This window comes from Gobio gobio, assembly GCF_949357685.1.
Source record: "Gobio gobio genome assembly, chromosome: 17".
In the NCBI taxonomy this organism is placed as follows: domain Eukaryota; kingdom Metazoa; phylum Chordata; class Actinopteri; order Cypriniformes; family Gobionidae; genus Gobio; species Gobio gobio.
This window is the reverse complement of record NC_137110.1, coordinates 39,828,876-39,856,437: the sequence shown is the minus strand read 5'-3', so window position 1 is coordinate 39,856,437 and position 27,562 is coordinate 39,828,876. Positions and strand designations below refer to the sequence as shown.

General features: G+C 39.3%; 1 protein-coding gene across 1 annotated transcript; it reads right to left on the bottom strand.

The window, feature by feature from the left end:
• cyp27a2 (cytochrome P450 family 27 subfamily A member 2) lies at positions 1-27,316 on the bottom strand. The gene is made up of 9 exons (XM_079841049.1): positions 26,930-27,316; positions 17,025-17,215; positions 15,891-16,090; positions 15,596-15,793; positions 14,844-15,007; positions 7,384-7,550; positions 5,452-5,533; positions 5,101-5,307; positions 1-3,075 (listed from the first exon to the last, which is right to left on the bottom strand). Exons 1-9 carry the CDS (start codon positions 27,170-27,172, stop codon positions 2,959-2,961), a joined length of 1,569 nt encoding a protein of 522 aa, XP_079697175.1. The 5' UTR covers positions 27,173-27,316; the 3' UTR covers positions 1-2,958.
• Positions 27,317-27,562: the final 246 nt, after the last annotated feature.

Here is a 27,562-nt window from a genome sequence, read left to right as displayed (position 1 = left end):
AAACAACCTCTGAGTTGATAATTGTAGCCTAAGCGAACTCTCAATCCCTCATTGAGCAATGGCATTATCATTTTATTTCCCTCCTGTTCATTTTGTTGTCATTGGGATAAAAATAAATAAATAAATAAATAATAAAGTGCCTGAACTTGAAAGTCTAGTACACATCAGTAGGAAAACTTGCTTTACAGCACAAGCTTGCACATGTAAAATTGAATGTACCACATGTACGTGACAGAAATCACCATGTCATTCTGTTGCTCAAGAGTTTTGCACTTTTGCAAGTGACTTCAGAACATGAACTCTTGAGCAACAGACCCATGGGATGCTAGACTACAATCACTGTACTAGATGTATTAGTGCACTGCAACCGAGACACTAAAATTGCTCTTCTCTACATTTGGTCTATTCAGTCACTGATAAACTATTTTAGTTGTTATTATTATCTTGGAATAGTTTGTATTAATTTACATTAAAGTTAAAGTTGTAGTAAATCATCTGTTTTGTGTTTGTTTTTTTTAGAACATATGTCTATAACAGATCAGATAACAGTTTCTACAAAGGAAAAGAACACAGATGTATGTCAATATGCGAGCGGTTTGGCAACAGGTTTATTTACATGAACTAGCATTTCCAGTTAATTCTGTCCTTTCAGCCTGGCTATGTAAAACCACTTACTTTATGTGTGGTAATTAACAAATAGAGTAGATTTCCAAAGAATGTTTTTTTGATCAAGGTTTGGACGAATGCCATGACATCAATATTAAATTAATATAATATAAAACAGCAAAGTAGCATATTAAATAATAATACAGTTGGAAAACATGTTTTTAAAGAACATTCTATGTGCTTGATCAGACACTAGATGTTCAAAGCAGAGTAAGTAAGCCTCCCTTTGTATGTCTGGGTCTGTCTCTCCCCTTCTTTCCCCTCAGAAAACACCAGTGATTGTGCAAGAGATTCGGTGCACATAGCACTCTGGTGGACTTTTTAGAGTCAATGCGAACCAGACATTTACATTACATTTACATTTATTCACTTTGCAGACGCTTTTATACAAATGAGGAATACATTCATCGTGAAGAGGCAAATAAACACAAAAAGTGCTCAAAATACAGTTTGACATTGCTTAGATTAAAGGGGACATATTATGCAAAATTCACTTTTATAAGGTGTTTGAACGCAGATGTGTGTCCAGTGTGTGCAAACAACAAGCCTAATAGTAAAAATTCCCCCAATACTTTTTTTTAAATCCCCATCAATCACTTCTATTGCGCCCTACTCCTATGTAAGAGTAGGGAAACCCCGCCCATGACCGTTGACGATCTGCCCTTTTAGCATAGACACACCCCTGAGTGAGAAGCACGGAGATCCGCCATTTCTGTTACTCGCTGTATCAACAAGCTAGAGTATTACAATGTCTGCGCCAAAAAAACACTACAAATGTTCTGTTTTTGGATGTACCAACGAACATGAGTCTCTATAGACTCCCGGAATCCGAGCCACTGAGAACAATTTCGGTAAAAGGCTATATATTTGCGCAAATCACATATGACTGCTTCCTCGTGGTTAGTAACGTTAACTTTCCAATGGTGGATTTGTGAAATAGTTCTGAAGGATTGGTCAATACCAACGCTCTAACTTCATATCCACAACAAGTAAGGCACTTCATATTTTGAGAAAGTTTGCAAATTTAATTTCTGAATTAGCTTTCTAGAATGCTGTACGGCTAATATGGCTAAAGTTACCGACTGCATTCACAGAGACGCTCACCGTCTGCGCAATTCATAAACGCACATTTATTATGCATTGTATAGTCAGGACTGTCAGGTGACAGACTTTTTACGTCCCCACACCTATACTAGAATTTATAGATTAACATGAAGGGATGAGTTGAATCAACTTTCTCCACCACAACTAATGTTACATAAATGTATCCACTAACCATTCACAAACGTCCAGGTGCAGTCTAAAAGTTGCAACTTCTTCCTGAGTCTCTCCATCTGTGTACGACTCTAGTTCAAACATGTAAGGCTGCACTCCACAACTGGTTATTTCTGACATTTTGACTAAATGAGATTTGCTTCTGTTTTGTTGTTGACGTTGTATCTGAAGCTTGTGTAAAGGAGCTGCTGGAAGGGGGGCGGGGAGCAGCAGCTCATTTACGTTTAAGGGGACACACAAAAACGCCGCGTTTTTGCTCTCACTCAAATAGGGGCAAATTTGACAAGCTATAATACATTTTCTGGGGGGTATTTTGAGCTGAAACTTCACTGGGGACACCAGAGATTTATATTACATCTTGTGAAAAGGGCCATAATATGTCACCTTTAAATGAAAGTGAAAGCATATAATTGTTCTTCTTTTTTAATGATGAAGTTAAGTGCTCAGGGAAGAGATGAGTTTTCAGCAGTCTATTGAATGTTGTAAAGGATTCTGCATTCCAGGTGAAGACGGGGAGATCATTCCACCAGCAAGGAACAGAGAACTGAAATGTGTTTTATTGCCTCACTGTGATGGTACCACGAGCCGTCGCTCCTTTGCGATAGTAGGCTTCTGGAAGGAATGTAGACTCGTAGGAGTGAGTGGAAGTAGGAGGGTGCAGAGCCTGGGGTGGATCTGTAAGCAAGAATCAACGCCTTGAACTTTATGCGAGTGGTAGCCAGTGCAGATAGATGAAGGTGTGACGTGGGCCCTCTTGGGCTCGTTGAAGACAAGATGCGCCGCAGCAGCGTTCTGAATCATTTGTAGAGGTTTGAGTGCACATGATGGAAGTTCAGCCAGAAGAACATTGCTGTAATCTAGCCTAGAAATGACCAGGGCCTGGACGAGAAAAAAGGCCTGATCTTCCTGATGTTGTGCAGCGCACTGGTAGAGACGCTCTGGCATTTAAGGCAAAATTATTTGAATTAGGAGTAGTCATTTTTATTAGAAAAAGAGATTCATAGGAGATGGCTGGTGTCAAGCTCGAGGGATGAACTGCAGGTTAATGGGTTTGGAGGGAATGAGCAGTGTTCGGGTTTTGGGCTGTACTGATGGGGACCCCTCCTTCGTTCTGACCTCATAATGTTGCATCAGCTGTGGGGTAAAAAGGGTCAAGGGTTAAATTATTAAGAGAGAGAGTGATAACAATAGTATGAGGCGACTGAAGATTATTATGTGAAAACTTTGAAGTTAGTCCAGTTCATTGTTGAAATATAAACATTTTAACCGTGGCTGGTTGTTATAAACATTTCATGACAGTGAATGTAACAGGGTTATTTGTTCTAGCTGAGCTTTAAACATTGAATTCTTTCCTGAGGTAAATGTAATGTTATGTGACATTGTTTGCAAGCTGTTTTATTGATGTCTGACTCGGTCACAATTTGAATGCTGAGACTTAGGGATGTGACGGTGAGGAAATTTTCCCTCCGGTTAAACGACGTGTGACAACACAGATAAAACCGGTATCACCGGCGGGGGCTTTTCAGATCGCTAATTTTAAACCGAAAGTAAAATGTGCACAGCCGCACGGGCATTCATAACGGAGCGGAGCAAAGCTTCCATAGGTATGAACTGAAAACACGCCAGACTGGAGACGCGCCGTAAATGGCTGTGTGGCCGTAAATGTGTGTGCACTGTACGGCCGTGAATAAATGACAATGCAGCCATGAATGAATGCACATTTTACTTTCGGTTTAGAATTAGCGCAGATTCGGGGGCAGGTTGCTTGAATTGTGGGTTCATTATAGGGCTGCAGCTATCGATTCTTTTTGTAATCGATTAATCTAGCACTTAATCGATCGATTAATCGGATACTTTTTTCCCGTGTTTTTAAACAACCAAAACAAACAATGCATAATGAAAATGAAAAGCAATTTAATTTATTAATATGCACAACATGCTGTAATCTAGCGCTGACATCAAAGTAAATATCTTTTATGTAGATTTCTACACCTGCAGCATTTACCATTAGGCTACTAACAAATAATATATCATATGTGGTGAGCCTATTTGCTATGGTAACCTAGCAACCTGTGTGTGTGTGTGTGTGTGTGTGTGTGTGTGTGTGTGTGTGTGTGTGTGTGTGTGTGTGCGCGTGCGTGAGGCTTCATTGCAGTTTGGTACAGCAGAAATACATACATTCATTTTTAATAGAACGCTGCATTTGGCTTGCATCACTTGCATAGTGGTGCATTTAAGGTGAAGCATCCGTTCGAAAAATCGTGTCACAACATCACGTCCCGGTGTAAACAGTGAACGCATGCTGAAATTATTGTTGCGTGGCTACATAAAAGTTTAAGCATATGTGATGCATTGCCACGATTGGTCTGACTGGCGCGCGCGAGAGAGAGAGAGAGAGAGGAGGGTGGGTGCATGGGTGTGTGTGTATGTGTGTGTGTGTGTGTGTGTGTGTGTGTTACTGATTTTCTACTATCAGTTCTGCGCTGCTCTCCGCGCGCGATCTTCACGCGAAAAGAGGTCTGCCTTCAGGGCGCGCGCTCGTTGTCAGAGACGCGACACGGCTCAACTCTCCGTGTCACAGAAAAAAGCTGAGCACTGAACGGATAAGTTTTCCGTAGTGTTGTTTTTGAATAGTGCACAACCGCTTCAACTGGCAAGGCGTTAAAAGCATTTACTTGACAAACTTTATGAGGATGAAAGTGGAAGCGATCTAGCTTCGGGGCTTGCGCGCGCGTGTGTGGCAGCTATAAGAACGGTAATCAACTTACATAAACTGTGTAAAACATGCAGTTACTATAGTGATTCTGGGCATCTAGAATCTAAACTAAATTCAAAATGTATCATGCGCTATGGTGTGCTTCCTGAACATAGAACAGCGGTCCGTGAGAATCAGATCCTGCGCGTATAGTGCGCGTCATAGGAATTTAACGAGGCTTCGAGGCAGAATTTTTGCCTCGAGGAATTTTTGTAATCGAGTTAATCGAGTAACTCGATGAATCGTTTCAGCCCTAGTTCATTAGCCTATTATTCTTAATGAAAACCGGTAACACTGACTATCGCAGTAAGCCTACTGAGACTTGATATCAAAAGTAATAAAACACAAAGCTTAAAACAGAATATTTTGACTAATGGGAGATAGTGTGAAAGCGTCATACTTACTCTAGACAGAGCAAAGTACATCTCCAGCTCAGCTACCCTCTTCCCAACACAGGCTCGCACACCAACCCCAAACGGGACTGAACTGTAGGGGTGATGCTGAGAGCGAGACGGGCTGCCCCTCAACCAGCGGTCAGGAACAAAACGCTCCGGATCAGGGAAATTATTTTCATCGTGACTAACAGCGTAATGACAGAGATGGAACTGTGTCTGTGAGGAGAAAGAGAGAGAAAACGCATGAAAACTGGAGTTAATAGTAGGCTATTAAACTGGAGTTAATAGTAGGCTATTAGATGTTTAACTATAGAGATATTTAATGAGATATTTAATATTTTGAGCTGTGTGTGAGAGTACCTTCTTAGGGAACCAGTAATTATCCACAATTACTTCCGAATCCACAGTCAGACGTCCATTACCAGGGACAACAGGATACATTCTATGATAAAAATGCATCATATTGTGAGAAATTACATTTGTAACTTAGCATCCTGTAATTGAAGTTTTTTTAACAAGATCACTGAACAACCGGAAAAGTTTTAGTGGCACATTTCTAGTTAGACTGTGCAATTTCTTTTCTTCTGTGTCAGTATCCTACGCTGTAACCATAGAACCCGGAAGTGCTGCACTATGTCGGAACACCGGCTTTGTATTGTCCAGCTCCTGCGTCAGCATCACACGCATGGTGCTCGTGGTGCTCATGTGAACAGCGTCGGCCAATACAGAGCGGCAAATTAGAAGAATTGTAAAAACTTGGTATATTTTTCCTCTTTAGGAAAGTCAGAGAAATATTTGTTTTTCCCTTTTGCTATTAGGGCAAATGAGAATGCAAAAAAAAATTATTTGCTGTAGTTTCAGTTCACGACTATATCAAAAGGATCCTTTATTAGCATAAGTGTTAGAAATGTTAGACTTTTATTTTGATGGTGTCAAGACTTTTATTATGAAGCTATAATACTTTGACGGTACTTGCCTGACTGCATTGTGCCAAGTGTAAAGGTTGGTGGAGGGGGGATTATGGTGTGGGGTTGTTTTTCAGAGGTTGGCCCCTTAGTTTCAGTGAAAAGGAACTCTTAATGCTTCAGCATACCAAGACATTTTGGACTATTTCATGCTCCCAACTTTGTGGGAAAAGTTTGGGGATGGCCCCTTCCTGTTCCAACATGACTGCACTCCAGTGCACAAATCAAGGTCCGTAAAGACATGGATGAGTGAGTTTGGTGTGGAGGAACTTTAATTCATCCCGAAGGTGTTCTATTGGGTTGAGGTCGAGCGGAGACTGCAAGCCAGGCCTTCTCGTCTAACATCAGTGCCTGACCTCACAAATGCACTTCTAGAAGAATGGTCAAAAATTCCCATAAACACACTCCTAAACCTTGTGGAAAGCCTTTCCAGAAGAGTTGAAGCTGTTATAGCTGCAAAGGGTGGGCCAACTCCATATTAAACCATAAAGATTAAGAATGGGATGTCATTAAAGTTCATGTGCATGTAAAGGCAGGCGTCCCAAAACTTTTGCCAATATAGTGTATTTTACCTTTATATTATAGAGTACAGTGATAACATATATCACTATTTTTAACAAGACCGACTTTTACAATCCTATGCTTACAACTGCAGCTACAAACCAAAATGAATCCAGGACAAAATTCATCTAGAAATCTCTCTAGAAGGAATCTTTCCAAGATAAACGTTCCCTGTCCCAAAGGGCAGGAGCAGTTCTCATTCCTGCTCTGCTTTCCAACTGCTTTAAGGCTGTTTTTCTATGCTGTAATTTAGGAGACTGGCTGTTAACTCTTTCCCTGCCAGAGCTTTTGAAAAAAGTTGCCAGTCACCACTAGCATTTTGATCATTTTCAAAAGTTTCATGGCCCCCAGAATATTTTGTTGTAAGAATATCTGAACATGCAATATATGCAAAAGAAAAAACAGACCCTCTGCTCTTATACAAAAAAAACCCTGGTTTTATTCTAGCTTAATGCATTATTTTTTTGATCAACACTTGAATGTGGGTAAGTTTCATAAAAAAGCAACATTTTGAGCAAGTTCATTGTTTCTCCAGAAGAAGCCTCTGTGTTTAATCACTATGTGGAGTAGATTGTTGATGTGAGTTGGACTGTTTAAATAAGGGCTGAGCAAAGGTTATTCATAAACTGATTATCGTTTGGCCACTCCTGCATAATGTAGAAAACAGCTGGCCTCTTTCATCCCTTTCAAGATACATATACAATAAATGAGTACTGTTTTCCCTACAAAAAGTGTTTGGGGGTGGCCTGTAACGTATTTCCCCTACCTGAGAGTTTCTTTGATGACAGCTTTCATGTAGGGCATCCTGGTCAGGTGTTCTGCGTTCGGCTGCTCTTTATTAGGACAAACAGATGTGATCTCGTTATAGAGGCGGTTCTGTGCCTCTGCATCACGTGCAAGGTGGTACAAGGTCCATGATAGTGTGTTAGACGTCTGTCAAGGACAAAGAAAAAAGACTGTCAAATATCTTATCAAATAATGCATTCATAGATCTCAGCTGATGTTATGATAGATACACCTGATTGGCTAAGTTAATTATGCCCAGAGGTTGAGGGGGAGAGGCTAGAGTGCTCTCTTTACACAACACCAAACTTTACGTTTCAAAACGTGTTTCAAAGTGCAAGTTTTTGAAAATTATAACGTTATAGTTTCCATGTAAACTACAAAAACACACATTTGTGAAATCGCTGACATCATGTGAATGCATATCACTATATGGCACGTGTTTCTTTACAAAGTGGCATCACCAAATACTGGCCTGGCATGCATAATACAGCGTTTTTAATTGTGATCCGTTTTGAAAGGGGATCATTTTTCAAAGGAAAAATATTTCCATTTTTAGTACATCAATCATGTTAACATACCCTAAATCCTCATCTGTGTGTCACTGAAAAGGGTCAAGACATCAGCAAAGAATGCTACCTAGCAGGTTATCCTGACTGTTGCTAAAAGTGGGACACAATTTAGCTGATCGCTTTGGAAATGTGATAAACAGTAGCCTTGACAGACCATGACAGACCTTGACCCAGAGATTAGGAACATAGTACAGCATGTTAAAGGTATCAGTAAGGGATGGGCAGGATGGTCAACACGTTCTGGTTGTAAAACATTAATGGAACATGTTCATAGTTAATGTGATGAATTAACCTGTGGATACTCAGCAAGGACACCTGTGTGAACTCACCTTGACCCCAACTGATTAAAAGTATCTACAAAGATGGGTCCTAGAAGTGAAGTTTGTATTTGAAAATGCTTGAATACCACTAAGGAATCTGAGTCTGGTGGACCCTAATCATTCAGGGCTTCCCTTCCTCAGACAAACCACCTTATTGTACACTTGTAGTGTACTTCAAATCTTAACAGTATTTTTTTAAGAACTGTACTTACAGATAATATAATTTCAACGTAATTTCAACAGAAACCACGTTTCCGAGACTGCTGAGTATTTTCTCCTTAAAACTGCAGTGAACCAAAGACAATGGTATTGACTTATGAATTTGCACATGGTTTGTTTTAAAGCATATTAAAACAGCACATATACATATAAACATTATTATAACCTTGATTTTAAGTCCTGCTTAAGTGGGTCAAAACACTCTAAAAGTTCAGATCATTGCATACAAATTCAAACTATAATACATTTTCATTTATAATACATTTTCATTTAAGTGTCTGAAAACATTACATTCAGTTTGCACAAGTACATTCTCTTAAAGTAAATTATTTGTGTAATAAGCACTCTTTGTAAAAGTATGCTAATGTGTACTTCTTTTTCACAAGGGAAGTATCACCTAGGGGTGCACTAATGTTAAAATTCTGGTATCATTAAAGGGGTCATGAACTGAGAAATCAACTTTTCCTTGAGCTTTTGATGTATAAAAGGTCATCGTAATATAAGAATATCCTGTACTATACGTTTCATAGCTGAAAACTTCCTTGTTAGTCAAAGAAAAGCTTTTATTGACAGCTGGCTCATCAAATGAGGGATCTGCGAATTTGCTTCCCTGTGACGTCAGAGAGCAGCAAAACGGCGCCTCAACAGAAGAAGAACGCTTAATTCTGTAGCCCCGCCCACCAAGTCGCGCATGACATGTAACATAAATAACACAGGCCTACATGGAGCTAAACAGGATCGAACTTACAAGCTATAAACATGCCATTGAAGATTACAAAATAGTGTGCAGTGCCTGGTTGTGAAAACACAGTTGCTGCATAAGCTTCCTTCGGTTTCCAATATTAGGAATGCGGTTAGAATTGCTCGCTTCATTTCACCGCGATTCTTTTGTACACAAGAGACTGGATTTGCAGACAGAATGAGATTAACAATGCGGTGCCTTCTACAACCCCAAATCAGAAAAAGTTGGGACAGTATGGAAAAAAAAAGAAAAAAAAAAAAGAAGTGATTTCTAAATTTACTTTGACTTGTATTTCATTGCAGACAATATGAACACAAAATATTTCATGTTTTGTCTGGTCAACTTCATGTAATTTGTAAATATGCATCCTTTCCTGTCATTCAGACCTGCAACACATTTCAAAAAAAGTTGGGACAGTAAAGCATTTACCACTTTGTAATGTTGCCATTCCTTTTCACAACACTTAAGACGTTTAGGGACTGAAGACACCAAGTGATGAAGTGTTTCAGGTGTAATTTTGTCCCATTCTTCCTGCAAACAAGTCTTAAGGTGGGCAACAGTACGGGGTCTTCGTTGTCGCATTTTGCGCTTCAAAATGCGCCACACATTCTCTATTTGAGACAGGTCGGGACTGCAGGCAGGCCAGTCAAGTACCCGTACCCTCTTCCTCCGCAGCCAGGACTTTGTAATGTGTGCAGAATGTGGTTTTGCATTGTCTTGTTGAAATATGCATGGACGTCCCTGGAAAAGATGTCTTCTTGAAGGCAGCATATAATGCTCCAAAATCTCTATGTACTTTTCAGCATTAATGGTGCCTTCACAGAAGTGCAAGTTACCTTTGCCAAGGGCACTGACACAACCCCATCCCATGACAGACCCTGGCTTTTGGACTTGTTCCTGGTAACAGTCTGGATGATCCTTTTCTTCTTTGGTCCGGAGCACACAGCGTCCATTCCTCCCAAAAAATACCTCAAATACTGATTCATCTGACCACAGTACACGTTTCCACTGTGTGATGGTCCATCCCAGATGCCTCCGAGCCCAGAGAAGTCGATGGCGCTTCTGGACACTGTTAACATAGGGCTTCCTTTTGGGACAGTACAGTTTTAACTGGCATTTGTGGATGTAACTACGTATTGTGGTACTTGACAAAGGTTTGCCAAAGTAGTCCTGAGCCCATGTGGTGATATCACTTATAGATGAATGACGATTCTTGATGCAGTGCCGCCTGAGGGATCGGAGTTCACGGTTGTTCAGCTTAGGCTTGCGCCCTTGTCCTTTACGCACTGAAATTCCTCCAGATTCCTTGCATCTTTTAATTATGTTATGCACTGTTGAATGTGAAATATCCAAATATCTTCCTATCTTTCTTTGAGGAACATTGTTTTTAAACATTTCAATAATTTTCTCATGTATTTGTTGGCAAACTGGTGATCCTCGGCCCAGCTTTGCTCCTAAAGGATTAGACCTTTCTTGGATGCTGCTTTTGTACCAAATCATAATTACAATCACCTGTTGACATCACCTGTTTCAAAATCATTATTTAACCATTTTACCTCATTACTAGCCCTAAATTGCTCCTGTCCCAACTTTTTTTGAAATGTGTTGCAGGTCTGAATGACAGGAAAGGATGCATATTTACAAATGACATGAAGTTGACCAGACAAAACTTTTTTTTTTGCGTTTTCCATACTGTCCAAACTTTTTCTGATTTGGGGTTGTATATTGGATCCGACAGGAATGGTGCAACACACTTATGGGAGTAAAAAAAAAAAGTTAAACACTCACCTAAAGGATTATTAGGAGCACCATACTAATACTGTGTTTGACCCCCTTTCACCTTCAGAACTGCCTTAATTCTAAGTGGCATTGATTCAACAAGGTGCTGAAAGCATTCTTTCGAAATGTTGGCCCATATTGATAGGATAGCATCTTGCAGTTGATGGAGATTTGTGGGATGCACATCCAGGGCACGAAGCTCCCGTTCCACCACATCCCAAAGATGCTCTATTGGGTTGAGATCTGGTGACTGTGGCATGGTGCATTATCCTGCTGGAAGTAGCCATCAGAGGATGGGTACATGGTGGTCATAAAGGGATGGACATGGTCAGAAACAATGCTCAGGTAGACTGTGGCATTTAAACGATGCCCAATTGGCACTAAGGGGCCTAAAGTGTGCCAAGAAAACATCCCCCATACCATAACACCACCACCACCACCCTGCACAGTGGTAACAAGGCATGATGGATCCATGTTCTCATTCTGTTTACGCCAAATTCTGACTCTACCATCTGAATGTCTCAACAGAAATCGACTCATCAGACCAGGCAACATTTTTCCAGTCTTCAACTGTCCAATTTTGATGAGCTTGTGCTAACTGTAGCCTCTTTTTCCTATTTGTAGTGGAGATGAGTGGGACCCAGTGGGGTCTTCTGCTGTTGTAGCCCATCCGCCTCAAGGTTGTGCGTGTTGTGGCTACACAAATGCTTTGCTGCATACCTCAGTTGTAACGAGTGGTTATTTCAGTCAAAGTTGCTCTTCTATCAGCTTGAATCAGTCGGCCCATTCTCCTCTGACCTCTAGCATCAACAAGGCATTTTCGCCCACAGGACTGCCGCATACTGGATGTTTTTCCCTTTTCACATCATTCTTTGTAAGCCCTAGAAATGGTTGTGCGTGAAAATCCCAGTAACTGAGCAGATTGTGAAATACTCAGACCGGCCCGTCTGGCACCAACAACCATGCCACGCTCAAAATTGCTTAAATCACCTTTCATTCAAATTCTGACATTCAGTTTGGAGTTCAGGAGATTGTCTTGACCAGGACCACACCCCTAAATGCATTGAAGCAACTGCCATGTGATTGGTTGATTAGATAATTGCTTTATTGAGAAATTGAACAGGTGTTCCTAATAATCCTTTAGGTGAGTGTATGTAATAGTATTGCATTGTTACAGATCATTTGATATCTACTGATTATGTTTAACTAAATATAACTTACCACGCTGTCACAGACTGGATTATCCTTTGTATTTGAGGTGTTGTTGGTTCATTGTCCTGCGATTCAGGACCAGACTCTGGGTCGAACATGTATAAGCTAGGGCTCACAAAATCGCTAGCCCGACGTCCCGGGGCTAATGTGTTTTCCAGTCGGGCTAACAAAAAGTATCACCGGCCAGCCCGGCTATCTTAAATAGTGAAATAAAATTCCTTTCTTGATGTGAGTTGTTCACTCTCTTGACATGATATTTGAAGTTAAAATACAAATTGCAGAAGTTTTGATCATGCTGATTTGTCTGCAGTGAAGTTTTGCTGATGCACGTACTTGGCTCGAGTGTGTGTGTGTGTGTGTGTGTGTGTTAGCGATGCGTGGTTATATCCACCTATTGGGCAGGCCAAGTAACAAAAAATAACATTCCAATTAATTGCGGGTGGATGAGAGATAAATCACTGTGTTTGTTTCCATAAAGACATCTTGCAAGCCCTGTGGGTGAATCATTCTGTTGCCGTTTTTTTCCACATTGGAAGTTTTCAAAACAATTCCCCACGTCTAATCAGAGCAGTGGCCGTTAACTTCCAAGTCTTCAATGCGGCACACCCATAAAAACCAGGGTAGAAAATACCCTATTACTTATTCATTATGATGTTTTTGAATGTAAAAACCATGCAAATGTCATAACTTGACCTCAGACAACAGTATAAAATGTTTGTTTTTGTTTTTTTTTATGTTCATGACCCCTTTAAAAAATAGTTTAATGTAAGTTTGTGCCTATATGTTTGTCTCTTGTTTCTTCCTTTCACAGCAACTCTCTTTCTCTCTTGTTTTTGGCAGGTAAATATAGAAAACACTTGCTTAAAGGTCCCATGGCATGAAATTTTCATTTTATGAGGTTTTTCAACATTAATATGAGTTCCCCTAGCCTGAATATTGTCCCCAAGTGGATAGAAATGTTGATCGGTGTAAAACCGAGTTGTGGCTGTCTTTCTCTGCCTTTGAGAAAATGACAGGCCAGACTAGCCAATCCTGAAGGCTCCTGGTTTGACGTCCAAGCAGGAACGGTTACCTCCCTTTCCTCCACCCAGAGAATCTGGCACGCCCATGCAAACGCTTGAGAGATCATAGCTTGTGAACGAGTGAACGCTGGCAGTTTCTCAGTGTTTGGATGTACAAATGAAAACAGAAGTCTTTTTTCAGTTCCTTCTGATCTGTGATCAGTGATTTCTGATGTGTAGCTAATTATTTATTATTCGTGCACACAATGCGGCTTCTCTCTCTCCAGACAGAACGGTGTTTTCGTGTTTTATATCTTGTGAGTCAGTGTTTTTGTACGTCCTCGTCGCGTCTATCGGTTCTAAAATGTGCATACAGTCATGAGTTTCTGCTCAACATCAGCAGAGATAAACCTCACACACGCCGAAGCTCGGCCTTCAACATCCCCGACCCACAGTACTGCATCTGGCCCACAGCGGAGGCACCAAACGCGGCGTGAGATTAAGCAGAAGGGGGGTAAGCTTGAGCATATCCGGGCTAGCCAGCTATCCCCACAATAAACTGGATTACATCCGATTACTGCTGTTGTGTCTTTGTTTGCGCTGTGTACTCAACGCGCGTCACTGACGCTTTTATTTTATTTTAAAAATAATGCTATTATCAACACTTACTTTTAACTCGTTCATCTCGACAGCTGTAATGGTACTTTGCATGTGTTACAAAGTTGGTAGAATAATGATGAAGAGACTCGGTGTGACTGTTTATTCAGAACTCTCAGATACAAACACAATAAACTCGCGCTGACTGACAGCGCTCTCATAACTCAGTAGTTACTATAAATAACTTTGTTAGCAATCGCTGAGCTCAGTCTCTGATACATTAGTGATGTCCGGTTCGCGAACGATCTTTCTTTTGAACCAGTTCTTTTTAGTGAACCGAGTCAGTTCACCAAATCGGACTGAATCGTTCTAAACGGTTCGCGTCTCCAGTCAGCGCTGATCCATAATTTACTAAAGTTACTAACTTTCTGACATGAGTGACAGCCCCTCCGACTAGAAATAGACTAATAACCTAAAGTATATGCTGTAACTAAAACAGTTCAGACATGCTGAGAACTGATGTGAAGTGAACTCAGGTCCATCCGTCTCCCTGGCAGACTCGTGCCTGCTCGTGCCTCGATAAACCACGCCCCCTCCGCTCATTTAAAATGCAAAGATGTCAGCCAATCACAACAGTGGGTGTTTTTACTGAAGTCTCACAGCAGACACGCCTCTTGAAACATGGCATTCAGCCACAGGGCAAACAGCAGTATAGAAAAAATGCCTTTTATTTCTAAATTATGACATTTTATGATGTAAAAGTCATACTAACAATATAAGTACAGCTCAGGAAACATTATAAAATAATAGAAAAATGCCATGCCATGGGACCTTTAACACAACAACTGAACCAGTGGTGCAGGACAATGTTTCTGTAACGTAATTTCTAAATAGTAAATCCTCTTCTGAATAAAACTTATGACTAATGGCAAATCACATTGTTTAATCTACTTCCTCTCTGACTGGTTCCAGTCTCCAGATGAAAATAAACATGTTCTTACTGTATCCACGCCTCCCAGCAGAAGTTCAGTGAGGCTGATGTACACTTCTCCTAAGCTGAGTTTATTGCTGGACAACAGGTAGGTGAGATACATGCCCTCCACTTGCTCTCCACGCTCAACCTGATCATGTATCTCCTTCACCTTCTTATCAATCAGATGTCGGGCTGGACAAAAGTACAACAGACAGAAAGGGCAATCACTTATGCTGTTGTTTCGAAATCTGATTTATGTCCAGCAACTCATAATATATATAAATATATATATATATATCTCAACACAAAAAGGTATACAAAATTGTATTGGATGGATGGATGGGGTTTTGGCTAATAAATAGCCAATATTAAACATACAAAATAAAATTGAATAAAAAACACTTAAATAAAATATATAGTTAAATGCTAAGCATCGCAACATTATGATTGAAATTTTAAACGACAGATTTTAATGATCAAAAACTAGTTAGATACCTGTAATCTAAATGTCTACACACCCCTGTTAAAACAGCTGGATTTTGTGTCAAAAAAAAGGAAAGAAACATCAATTTCAACAGAACTTTTGCAAGTATATCAGAATTTTTTCAGTTGCAATGCATAGGTTGTATTTTTTACATTAAACATGCAAAAGTTATGATATGATTCATCTTGGTTTCATTTTTTTACATTAAAAAACTGCTGTTTTAACAGGGGTGTGTAGACTTTTTATATCCACTGTATATTGAGCATCCCTAATGCAGACATTGAACTTTAGCATACCTACGTCATACAAGTCATCCCAAGCCTGGACAAACCGTTTCCAGAACGGGAAGATGTGACGGGTCCAGCGAGGGAAAAAAAGAACAGTCTCCGAGAGTGCCAACATTTCATTAACGCCAGATATGAACCGCAGAGTTTCTGTGGGAATTTCCTCCTGTAAACAGCCTAACCTCGTTTCGAACAGGATCGAGGAGATTCCTGAACCGTGAGAAAGACAAAACATAATGCTGCTGTTTGCTCATATGTCACTGTGAATAGCTGCAGGAGATTGTAACCCTTCTACATCCATACAAACCCTCAAAGCCAAATTTGTAGAGCTCAGAGGCGATGTCATTGACGGTGACCTGGTCTTCACTGCGCAGACGCAGGAGTTCCACGCGCTGCAGGAGATCGGACACAACCTCATGAATGATGGGTGCATATGCTGTTACTTCCTTCAGTTTAAGCATCTTGGGGTTCAGAGCACTACGAATGCGATACCACTCAGGGCCTGTGCTGAAATGCATACAAAAAAGTTATTTTAAAATATAGGTATTAAAGGAATATACAACCATTCAGAAGTTAGGGGTCGGTACAATTTTAAACATGTTTTTGAAAGAAGTCTCACAAAAGCTGCTTTTATTGGATCAAAAATACGGCAAAAATGTTGTGAAATGTTATTACAATTTAAATATATTTTAAAATATTATTTATTCCTGTGATGTCAAAGCTGTATTTTCAGCATCATTACTCCAGTCTTCAGTGTCACATGATCCTTCAGAAATTATGCTGAATTGCTGCTCAAACATTTCTTATTGTCAATGTTGAAAACAATTGCGCTGCTTAATATATTTGGGGAAACTGATTAATAGAAAAGTTCAAAAGAACAACATGTTTTAAAAGATTTTAATTTCAAATACATGTCTTTACTGACACTTTTGATCAATTTAATTTGATTTTAACATCTTACTCACCCCAAACTTTTGAATGGTAGCATAGTTCACTCCCAAAATAAAACTTTTGCCATAATTTATTATTATTGTCATTTCAAACTCATATGACCTACTTTCTTTCATGGAACACAAAAGGTGGATTTTTGAAGAATTTTCTGCCAATTGTTTCAATATAACAGGAATGAGAAAAATCTTCTAAAGCCAAAAGAGAGCTTTGTGCAAGGAACAATCCAAATTGTATTCACTGTTCATGAGAGTCGTGGCAGAAATAGTTTTGGGTCAAATCTTTTCAATGAATCATTTGATGCAGTTTACAATAGAGCTCTGAATGATTTGTTCATGAATAGAACTGATTTGGCACACAGAGACAGAGGTATTGTATCGCTTGGAGGATGTGGTGGTGCATGGTGTAATCTTGAAAGCTCCATTCTCATTCTGTGTTCCCTGAAAGAAAGAAAGTCAAGAGAAAGACTGTGTAAAAGGGAGAATGGACTTACTCTACATGAATTCCATATGCTTGTCCTCTCATGTCTCTGTATTCCTTCCAGTGAGGCAGATCAGTACGCACTGGGTACCGGCCCTCCTGTCGGATCACCTGTGCAAGCAGTTCTGCCGTCGCCACATTTACCACATCAAACGGCCCAAAGCGTGAGCGCCAGATCGGACCATACAGGCGCTTGTGCTCCACCTGCATTATAGATTGTATGTGTATATCGTCAATTATTTATCATACACATTTAGCTATTTAGCTATAGATAATACAGGGACAAATCCTCTGAAGTAATCTAAGGTTAAACAAATACTGTAAGAGGCATGTCATTTATAAAATGTTTAAATATGCATTTTCACTTATTGCAGTGGTTCTAAACTACAGGGACTCAGCAAATGCCTCAACAAGGGGGTTTGAAGATACATTTCAATGCTTGTTTTAACAGGGTTCCCGCGGGGTCTTAAAATGTAAATAAATTTTAGGCCTTAAAAAGTCTTAAATTCTCTTAAGTATTGAGTTCTAGGTCTTAAATAGTTTTTAACAGGTCTTAAATTATCCTACATCCATGTAATGCTACCTCTATGCTCATTGAAATGCTCCCGCAGTGCTTTTGTGTGTGTGTGTGTCTGTGTGTTTATTCCGGGCTGTTGTAGTTCTTTCTTTCGCTAGTCCAACTATAGTTCGCTGTATTACAGCTACAAATTAGACCAGCATGCATCTTATATTGCAGCCAATCAGCTTTCATGTTATTGGCGCGGGTCTCTTTCGGATTGTACCACAGACGCATCAAACAGATTTTATTCTTTAGCTTCAGTTCTCCAGTTCACGCGATCGTGACAGCGAAGGTGAATCTTTCTCACCTGCCGTCACGCATTATGACCAAATAAAAGTAGTTAATAAAAGCGATGTAAACCACTAACTCAATTCGGTAGACACACAGACCGACAGAATGGCTGTGGATTTTGTGCACGCGTTTGCCGCCTGTCAGTTTGCGCGAGTGTACCGAATGTGTCTATTTCTAGGCTTACTCTTGAACGATCATACACACATTCATATCCCTATGTTCTTATTGGCGGTTATGTATTGAGTAAAAAAGTTTGGGATGTGTGTCAGTATTGGATCTTCACATTACTGTAGTTCTTAAAGTGAAAGAATACTAATATAGCTTATACCCACTCCTGTCTGTGTGTTAATGTTAAAGGTCCCATGGCATGGCATTTTTCTATTATTTTATAGTGTTTCCTGAGGTGTACTTATATTGTTAGTATGATTTTTACATCATAAAATGTCATAATTTAGAAATAAAAGGCATTTTTTCTATACTGCTGTTTGCCCTGTGGCTGAATGCCCTGTTTCAAGAGGCGTGTCTGCTGTGAGACTTCAGTAAAAACGCCCACTGTTGTGATTGGCTGACATCTTTGCATTTGAAATGAGCGGAGGGGGCGTGGTTTAACGAGGTCTACGACACACGAGCTGCTGCCAGAGAGACGGATGGACCTGAGTTCACTTCTCATCAGTTCTCTCAGCATGTCTCAGTTCAGGGTGAACTGTTGTAGTTACTAGCATATACTTCAGGTTATTAGTTTATTTCTAGTCGGAGGGGCTGTCACTCATGTCAGAAAGTTAGTAACTTTAGTAAATTATGGATCAGCGCTGACTCGAGACGCGAACCGTTTAGAACGATTCAGTCCGATTTGGTGAACTGGTTCGGTTCACTAAAAAGAACCGATTCAAAAGAATGATTCGTTCGCGAACCGGACATCATGGAGACAGAGCGATTGCTAACAAAGTTATTTATAGTAACTACTGAGTTGTGAGAGCGCTGTCTGTCAGCGCGAGTTTATTGTGTTTGTATCTGAGAGTTCTGAATAAACACGAGTCCCAGTCACGCCGAGTCCGTCTTCATCATTATTCTACCAACTTTGTAACACATGCAATGTACCATTACAGCGAGATGAACGAGTTAGTAAGTGTTGATTAAAGCATTATTTCTAGATATGTTCCTATTATGTAAAGCGTCAGTGACGCGCATTGAGTACACAGCGCAAACAAAGACACAACAGCAGTAATCGAATGTAATCCAGTTTATTGTGGGAATAGCTGGCTAGCCTAGCCGGATACCCTCACGCTTACCCCCCTTCTGCTTAATCTCACGCCGCGTTTGGTGCCTCCGCTGTGGGCCAGATGCAGTACTGGGGGTCGGGGATGTTGAAGGCCGAGCTTCGGCGTGCGTGAGGTTTATCTCTAAAGATGTGGCTCTGCCGATGTTGAGCAGAAACTCCCGACTGTATGCACATTTAAGAACAGATAGACGCGACGAGGACGTACAAAAACACTGACTCACAAGATATAAAACACGAAAACACCGTTCTGTCGGGAGAGAGAGAAGCCACTGCGTGTGCACGAATAATAAATAATTAGCTACACATAAGAAATCACTGATCACAGATCAGAAGGAACTGAAAAAAGACTTCTGTTTTCATTTGTACATCCAAACACTGAGAAACTGCCAGCATTCACTCGTTCACAAACAATGATCTCTCGAGCGTTTGCATGGGCGTGCCAGATTCTCTGGGCGGAGGAAAGGGAGGTAACCGTTCCTGCTTGGACGTCAAACCAGGAGACTTTAGGATTGGCTCGTCTGGGCTGTCATTTTCTCAAAGGCAGAGAAAGACAGCCAGAACTCGGGTTTACACCGATCAACATTTCTATCCACTATATTCAGACAATATTCAGGCTAGGGGAACTCATATTAATCTTGAAAAACCTCATAAAATGAAAATTTCATGCCATGGGACCTTTAAACAAACAACAACAGGGAAAAAACGGTACTTTAACTTAAAGCACTGTTTGTATCCGTATCTTTAGGTTGTATTTATTTGTCCTATTGTAATTGGTTAATAAGTTCTTATTTTATTAATGACCATTTACTTGAGAACTTTCTACTTATATTAAGCAATTGCTTACTTGTAAGATTTTGGTCCTATTTCCCACCCTAGCGATAATGTTATTAAAGCTAGATAGCACACAACTGGACCAGCCTTTTTTTGTAATACCAAACAAGATTCATGCATTTTGTTTGTTTTATTGTCATGTGTGACTATTGTGCATCTAATATGGTAAATGTGGCATCCTATGAAAAAAAACAACAAAACTGGAAATTACCACCACAAAATCAGTAATTTTGACCTCAGAAGAAAAGAAAAAAAAGAAAAATATTATATATATATATATATATATATATATATTGAAATCCTGCGATTGAGCTATGAGGAAGTGCAAGTTTACTAATACTTTGTTCAATTTGAATAAATTAATTTGCTTGTAATTTTGTAATTCTGCATTTCCTTTGTACGTTTTTTTTTATTGCGTGATATAGGTCTTAAATTTAATTCATAATGGTCTTAAAAAGTCTTAAATTTGACTTGGTGAAACCTGCAGGAACCTTGTTTAAGACAAAACAAGCATTAAAATATACAACAACAACAAAACTAGAAAATGATATAATTTCTTATTTTAAATTGTTATTCTTTGAATAACAAAGGTTCTTCCGGTCTTGAAAAAAACCTGATATCTAATTTAAGTGTGATTTATACACCTGAAACAGTCCTGTAAATTAATTAAATATTAAAACTGCAAGGGCATTTTTATAATGAATAGGCTATAAAACATTTTAACAAAAAAACTTTTAAATTAATAAAAAATTCTGGATCCCTGAAATGTAATATACCGAAACTAGGAGCGTCAGGCCTTCAAATATTGTAGACAATGGAGTGCCTTAGAGTCAAAAAGGTTGAGAACCACTGGTTTAAAGTGTCAGGACAGTTGTAAGTATGTCATTCATAGGAAGACTTCACACAAACAAAGCCTCTCATAGCAACAACGGCTCTACCCATGGTGTGTGCTTGGTGTGTGGATAATTGTGTCAACCAATAGCAGGCAAGGGCAATGTTTGAAAACTTATTTTTGCCTTTTCTTTACTACTTTACCTTCAATGGGATAGTTCACCCAAATCGGAAATTCTGTCATAATTCAAAATCACCCAAATTTTTTTCCAAACACATAAGACTTTGGGCCCTATTTTAACAATCTAAGCGCAAGTGCACTTAAGGCGTGTCCGAATCCACTTTTGGTAGTTTAACGACGGGAAAAATAGTCGCCACAGCCGGCGCATGGTCTAATAGGGTTGTACCTATTCTCTTAATGAGTTATGGTGTGTTTTGGGCATAACGTGCAATAACCCAATCAGCCATTCCCTTTAAAGTCCTCATGAAATCAAAATCGATCTCATTTACTTTGTTAGCACACATTACTGGTCTTAGGGTGAACAATGAATCTGTGCAAGTTAATACACAGAAATGTATGTTTGCCATGGTAATCTTTAATCAAAATCTGAAAAGTAACTTCCGGTCTGGAATGGCGTTCCCTTTCTGATGACGGCAGGGGTTTGAATATCCTTAACCACTCCCCTCCAACCGTCAGTCTGGAGAGGAGGAGCGCTGAAGTAAAACCTTGCCCTCTATTCAATATTCTGTTTCACTTGGAAATACGTCACAGCACTGAAATAAAATCAGTTGCAACAGGGGCGCAACTACCCAGTGCCAGAGGGGTATGCAGCAACAATTTTGGAGGTTTTCAATGTTTGAAAGTAATTAAAGGTCCCATGGCATTAAATTTTCATTTTATGAGGTATTTCAACATTAATATGAGTTCCCCTAGCCTGAATATTGTCCCCAAGTGGATAGAAATGTTGATCGGTTTAAAACCGAGTTCTGGCTGTCTTTCTCTGCCTTTGAGAAAATGACAGGCCAGACGAGCCAATCCTAAAGTCTCCTGTTTTGACGTCCACACAGGAACGGTTACCTCCCTTTCCTCCACCCAGAGAATCTGGCACGCCCATGCAAGCGTTATATTTGTCCTCGAGAGATCATGGCTTGTGAACGAGTGAATGCTGGCAGTTTCTCAGTGTTTGGATGTACAAATGAAAACAGAAGTCTTTTTTCAGTTCCTTCTGATCTGTGATCAGTGATTTCTTATGTGTAGCTAATTATTTATTATTCGTGCACACACTGCGGCTTCTCTCTCTCCCGACAGAACGGTGTTTTCGTGTTTTCTATCTTGTGAGTCAGTGTTTTTGTACGTCCTCGTCGCGTCTATCTGTTCTACAATGTGCATACAGTCGGGAGTTTCTGCTCAACATCGGCAGACTCACATCTCTTTGGAGATAAACCTCACGCACGGCGAAGCTCGGGCTGCACTGACCGGTCGGCCTTCAACATCCCTGACCCCCAGTACTGCATCTGGCCCACAGTGGAGGCACCAAACTCGGCGTGAGATTAAGCAGAAGGAGGGTAAGCGTGAGGGTATCCGGCTAGGCTAGCCAGCTATCCCCACAATAAACTGGATTACATTCGATTAATGCTATTGTGTCTTTGTTTGCGCTGTGTACTCAATGCGCGTCACTGACGCTTTTCATATGATTGGAACATATCTAAAAAATAATGCTATAATCAACACTTACTAACTCGTTCATCTCGCTGTAATGGTACATTGCATGTGTTACAAAGTTGGTAGAATAATGATGAAGACGGACTTGGCGTGACTGGTGTTTATTCAGAACTCTCAGATACAAACACAATAAACTCGCGCTGACAGATAGCGCTCACAACTCAGTAGTTACTATAAATAACTTTGTTAGCAATCGCTCCGTCTCCGTGATGTCCGGTTCGCGAACGAATCATTCTTTTGAATCGGTTCTTTTTAGTGAACTGAACCAGTTCACCAAATCGGACTGAATCGTTCTAAACGGTTCGTGTCTCGAGTCAGCGCTGATCCATAATTTACTAAAGTTACTAACTTTCTGACATGAGTGACAGCCCCTCCGACTAGAAATAAACTAATAACCTGAAGTATATTCTAGTAACTACAACAGTTCACTGAACTGAGACATGCGGAGAACTGATGTGAAGTGAACTCAGGTCCATCCGTCTCTCTGGCAGCAGCTCATGCGTCGTAGACCTCGTTAAACCACGCCCCCTCCGCTCATTTCAAAACAAGATGTCAGCCAATCACAACAGTGGCCGTTTTTACTGAAGTCTCACAGCAGACACGCCTCTTGAAACAGGGCATTCAGCAACAGGGCAAACAGCAGTATAGAAAAAATGCCTTTTATTTCTAAATTATGACATTTTATGATGTAAAAATCATACTAACAATATAAGTACACCTCAGGAAACATTATAAAATAATAGAAAAATGCCATGCCATGGGATCTTTAAAGAGCAAATTATGAGTTAAGCAATATCATACTAGCAAGAGTGCTATTTTCCAGAGTAGCCTATATCAGCACAATTGCAAAATGCAATATTAATTTTATACAACAGTTCAATAACTGTTAGTTATAGTTATATAGAACTATATAACTATATAGTTCAATCCATTTTTTACAGTTTTGCTCTATTTTTCCAACAAAAATAGATTCAAACAAAGTATAGGTTTCGTTCTCGAATAATTCACCATTTTTGAAAAGTCGGTTAGAACGAATTAGTTGAATGATTCTAGAATCCACTCACGCCGCCAAATATACTGGCAGTTTATAGTTTCATAGGCCTGGAATAATTTCATATTTCTATAATTGAAATATTATATTTAGAACATAAATCAAAAAATCTCATTACATTATTTAGGCAATTGTCATTCCAGTGTAAGTGGATTTTGATAAATGGTAAGATGGATTTTGTTGATACTGATTTAATTTAATTCTTATAACAGCCATAGTGTTTATAAAACCTGCATCGTTTTTGTGGTAAATCAGGCGTCAAGGACGCTCGTTTTGCTGTCAAACCGCACGCTTTTGACGTGTCAATGCGCAATCAGACGCCCGTCCAAGCGTATATGAACACTTTGGCTTGCCGCCGGCGCGCCCACTCGCGACATTCCATTGTTATCCAAAATTCTATTATGGAATCTTATGAGGGCGCCTACTCTAGCCGGTTAGTCCACTAAAATGTTATATAATATTGAGGAAATACAGAAATTATTTAGAAACGCACAACAGCAGCTACATATAGAAAATACCAACAAAAAAAACGTTTTCATACCATCGCTTTGGCGCCCCCAAGGTGCTGCGCCCCTATGCGCCGCATATAGCGCATACCCACTTTTTGCGCCACTGGGTTGCAACTACCGGTTCACTGGGACTTTTAAAGCCAGTTGTGCTTGCACCATGGCAGACTCTCAATTTACATGGCGGAATTTGCGAGCAGAAAGACTGAACGCTTCTCCAGAGAGGAATCCTTTTATTTTTATATTTAAAACTGTTTGTGTGCTGCTGCGCATCCCTGTAGAGTGTACAAGCATTGTGTACCTGCCTATAGGCACATATTACTAACATGCTCTTTAAATAACAAAAAAAATGTTGCTTGCACCATTGACTTTAAACCAGGTTTTTGTTGGTCAATGGCGGTCTATTTTAGTTGCCTCAAAATAGCAACGCGCTAACAATGCACCTGAACACACCTCGTTTTCAGATAAACGCACACATATAAAAATGGTTTTGGGGAAGCAAAAATTTTTCTTTTATGGCATCACTGTGAAAACCTCCATTTGGAATCTTTATTTTTAAGAGTGTATGTATGTGCGTCAATCATTGTTTAAATGTAAATAAAAGCCTAAATTAGATCATCATATAAAGCACTTGTATCTCTTCACAAGACTTGGATTAAACCACTCAAATCATATGGATTTATTTTAAGACACCTGTATAGTTTTTTTTGGATCTTCTAAGTTTTGGTTTCCTGTACTTTCAATGGAGGAACAGCAGGGACGTGCACAGGAATTTTGAGGGGCAGTTGCTCTGACCTAAAAAAGGGGCATTTTTTTTGCATTGTTTTTTGATTATTATTATTTTATCTAGGCCTACGTGAAATTCTGCATCCATTGTACGATTTTTTTATTTATTTTTTTCCACCTCGGAAGGGCAATGTGAGTCGAGAAGGGCATATGGGCAGTTGCCCGGGCAACCTGAGCAACCCCCCTGTGCACGTCCCTGAGGAACAGAATCCTCTCAGATTTCACTTTCAAAAACATGTTTCAGAAACATCTTCTGCTGGATGGATGAACAGTACCTGCCTCGAAATAAAACACCATTAATTAAACCACAAGTTGACATGTTCAGCGCCACAAACAAAGCCATGTCTTGACAGAACAGAGTTTTCTGATTGGCCAAATCCAGTGGGCCGCACTCGGATTCTTTTTGCTGTTTACAGTGGCTGACACACAGAGATAAGTGTGGTTTCTCTGAAACCACTTTAATGATTTGTATCTGATAGGAGGAACATTTTATCCATGCCATGGAATTCAAAAAATAAGAGTTAAAAAAACTCTGTACAGAGTGCTCTGTAGTTTGACACGATATATAATCTGACATAAAATTTCATCTTTATGGCAAGCTGTTTTAACTTTTATTCCTTAAGACAAATTTTATGCTACTACTATCTTTTTAAATTCCCAGCAAGTAATCCAGACTATAGTAGTACTTATTTACTTGCGGCAATATTTCAATAGTGCCTAGTATTTAATAACATTTTACTATAGTCTAGTAAATATAAGTACTTGTGTTTATGCCTTTATACCTACAAGTAACTGTTCAAATAGTTACAATTCCTGCTTTGCTTGGACTAAAGTAATAGACATTTGTTTATACTTTTTTAAAATGACTACTAAGGTTTTTAATAAAGTAATCATCTGACTAAACATTACAAATAAAAAAGCTATTGTAACTTGTAGTGACATGCTACTTGTAACAATTTGCATATATGTCTGATAAATAGGTAATTCATATTTATATCTAATATCTAGTACAACCTGAATTAATACTACTATTGGAAGTGTTACTATTAACTAAGAAATACATTTTAATACCTAATAATTAGTTACTAACTAAACTAGAAATGGTAGTGGTACCAGTAACAGACTGCATACTTGTCAATAATGAATAGGCAGTGATGGGTAGATTACTTACAAATTTGATCCCATTCTTAATACAAATTACATGATGAAAATTGTAGTTAGTAACGCATGTAATATAATCAGACTACTTTATGATTACTTTCTGATTGCTTTTGACCTAATTGGTTTATAATATTGTCCGTAAGGTAATCTTGGATAATCTTGTACCAGATTGACAGAAAAAAATTAAATACAAAGAGAATTAAAAATTCTTTATTCATTTTTGTTAACTTAAAGCGCATTTAACATTACATTATGTAAATCTGAAATCTGATTCAAATCTGATAAATGCATAATCCAGATTACATATAATCAGTTACTACAGCAACGTTAACAGGTGATATCTAAAAGCACAGAAGCCCATGAAATCATTAAGTACTAGGCAAAGTAACTACTCACTTTTAGATTACTTAGTGGCAAAATATAAATAGCCATACTAGTAACATAAAATTAGATATCAGTTTGTTTTAAGGAATAATACATGTTGAAATGGCTTTCCATATAATGTCTTACCACGGGTATCAGGATTTCCTGACTCTCTAAAGTCAAAAAAATTTAGACAATATAGAACAATAGCGTCCAAATAATTAATATTAGCGAATAAACTAAGAAATGGTTTTATCGATCGTGTGGACAGGTCTGCAAAGCATTGTTGTTGAGTTGTTAACGTAATGAAATATAGGCTATTTCATGAATCATTAGTTCCTGACATGAACAAATGGTTATCAATGTCTCAACATTTTGCTTTATAGTTTCATATACGTTCATATTTGTAACTGAATGAACATTCTATTAATAACTGTTTACATCTTTAAAACACCCCCACATTGTGTTCACATGCAAATTACTACTGCAAAAAAATCAAAACAACTGCTTAAAGGGTTTGCATTAAAAGAGTTTTACCTGCATTGCATGACTTTTATCAGCGTATCCTTTAACGAAGAGCCAGTACGCAGTTGTGGCCAGACTGGGTCCCGGTAGATCATCGATGGTTTTCCATTTTCCGGTCACCTCTGTTGCGCTCTGCAAGTCAACATCGCCGGTTTGAGACTTAAGGGTTCGCGCGATTAATTCCTGTAATGGCGCATATTTTCTACCAACATTAGCTGCGATACGATCGGCTTTTACTAGAGCAGACGACAACATGTTTGACGTGCGTCGCACAAAAGATCTAAAGCTGTGGACGAACGCATATTAGCACATAGTTCATGTCAAATACTGGGCGTGGGCGGGTTTTCAGCTGTGGCTCAAAACCTAGTGAGCTGCCTACGTGAGACGCAACCCCGGATCACGCGCACAGAGTTTGAGTGTTTGACACAAAGTACAGTTAAAAGCTGTAAAGCTAGTGAAAAGCCAGCAGCCGTTACTGTTTTAAGTACGGTGTATTAGGTGTAGTGTTTTAGCCTTCACTGTGTACCCTAATATACTAGGGTATTTTTTTTCTCATGGCTAGAAAAAGTCAAAGTTTGGGGTGATTATAAGCTTTTTAAAAGGAAATTCATATTTTTAATTACCTCATTCATGTGGTCAAAAGTG

What these genes read in the sequence shown, in the direction of transcription:
- cyp27a2 (XM_079841049.1), bottom strand. Translation starts at nt 27,172, where the DNA reads ATGTTGTCGTCTGCTCTAGTAAAAGCCGATCGTATCGCAGCTAATGTT. An exon ending in TGCTGGGAGGCGTGGATACA is followed by an intron (nt 7,551 to 14,843) that starts GTAAGAACATGT and finishes TGTCCTTGACAG; the next exon opens with ACGTCTAACACACTATCATG. An exon ending in ATTACTGGTTCCCTAAGAAG is followed by an intron (nt 5,308 to 5,451) that starts GTACTCTCACAC and finishes TTCTCCTCACAG; the next exon opens with ACACAGTTCCATCTCTGTCA.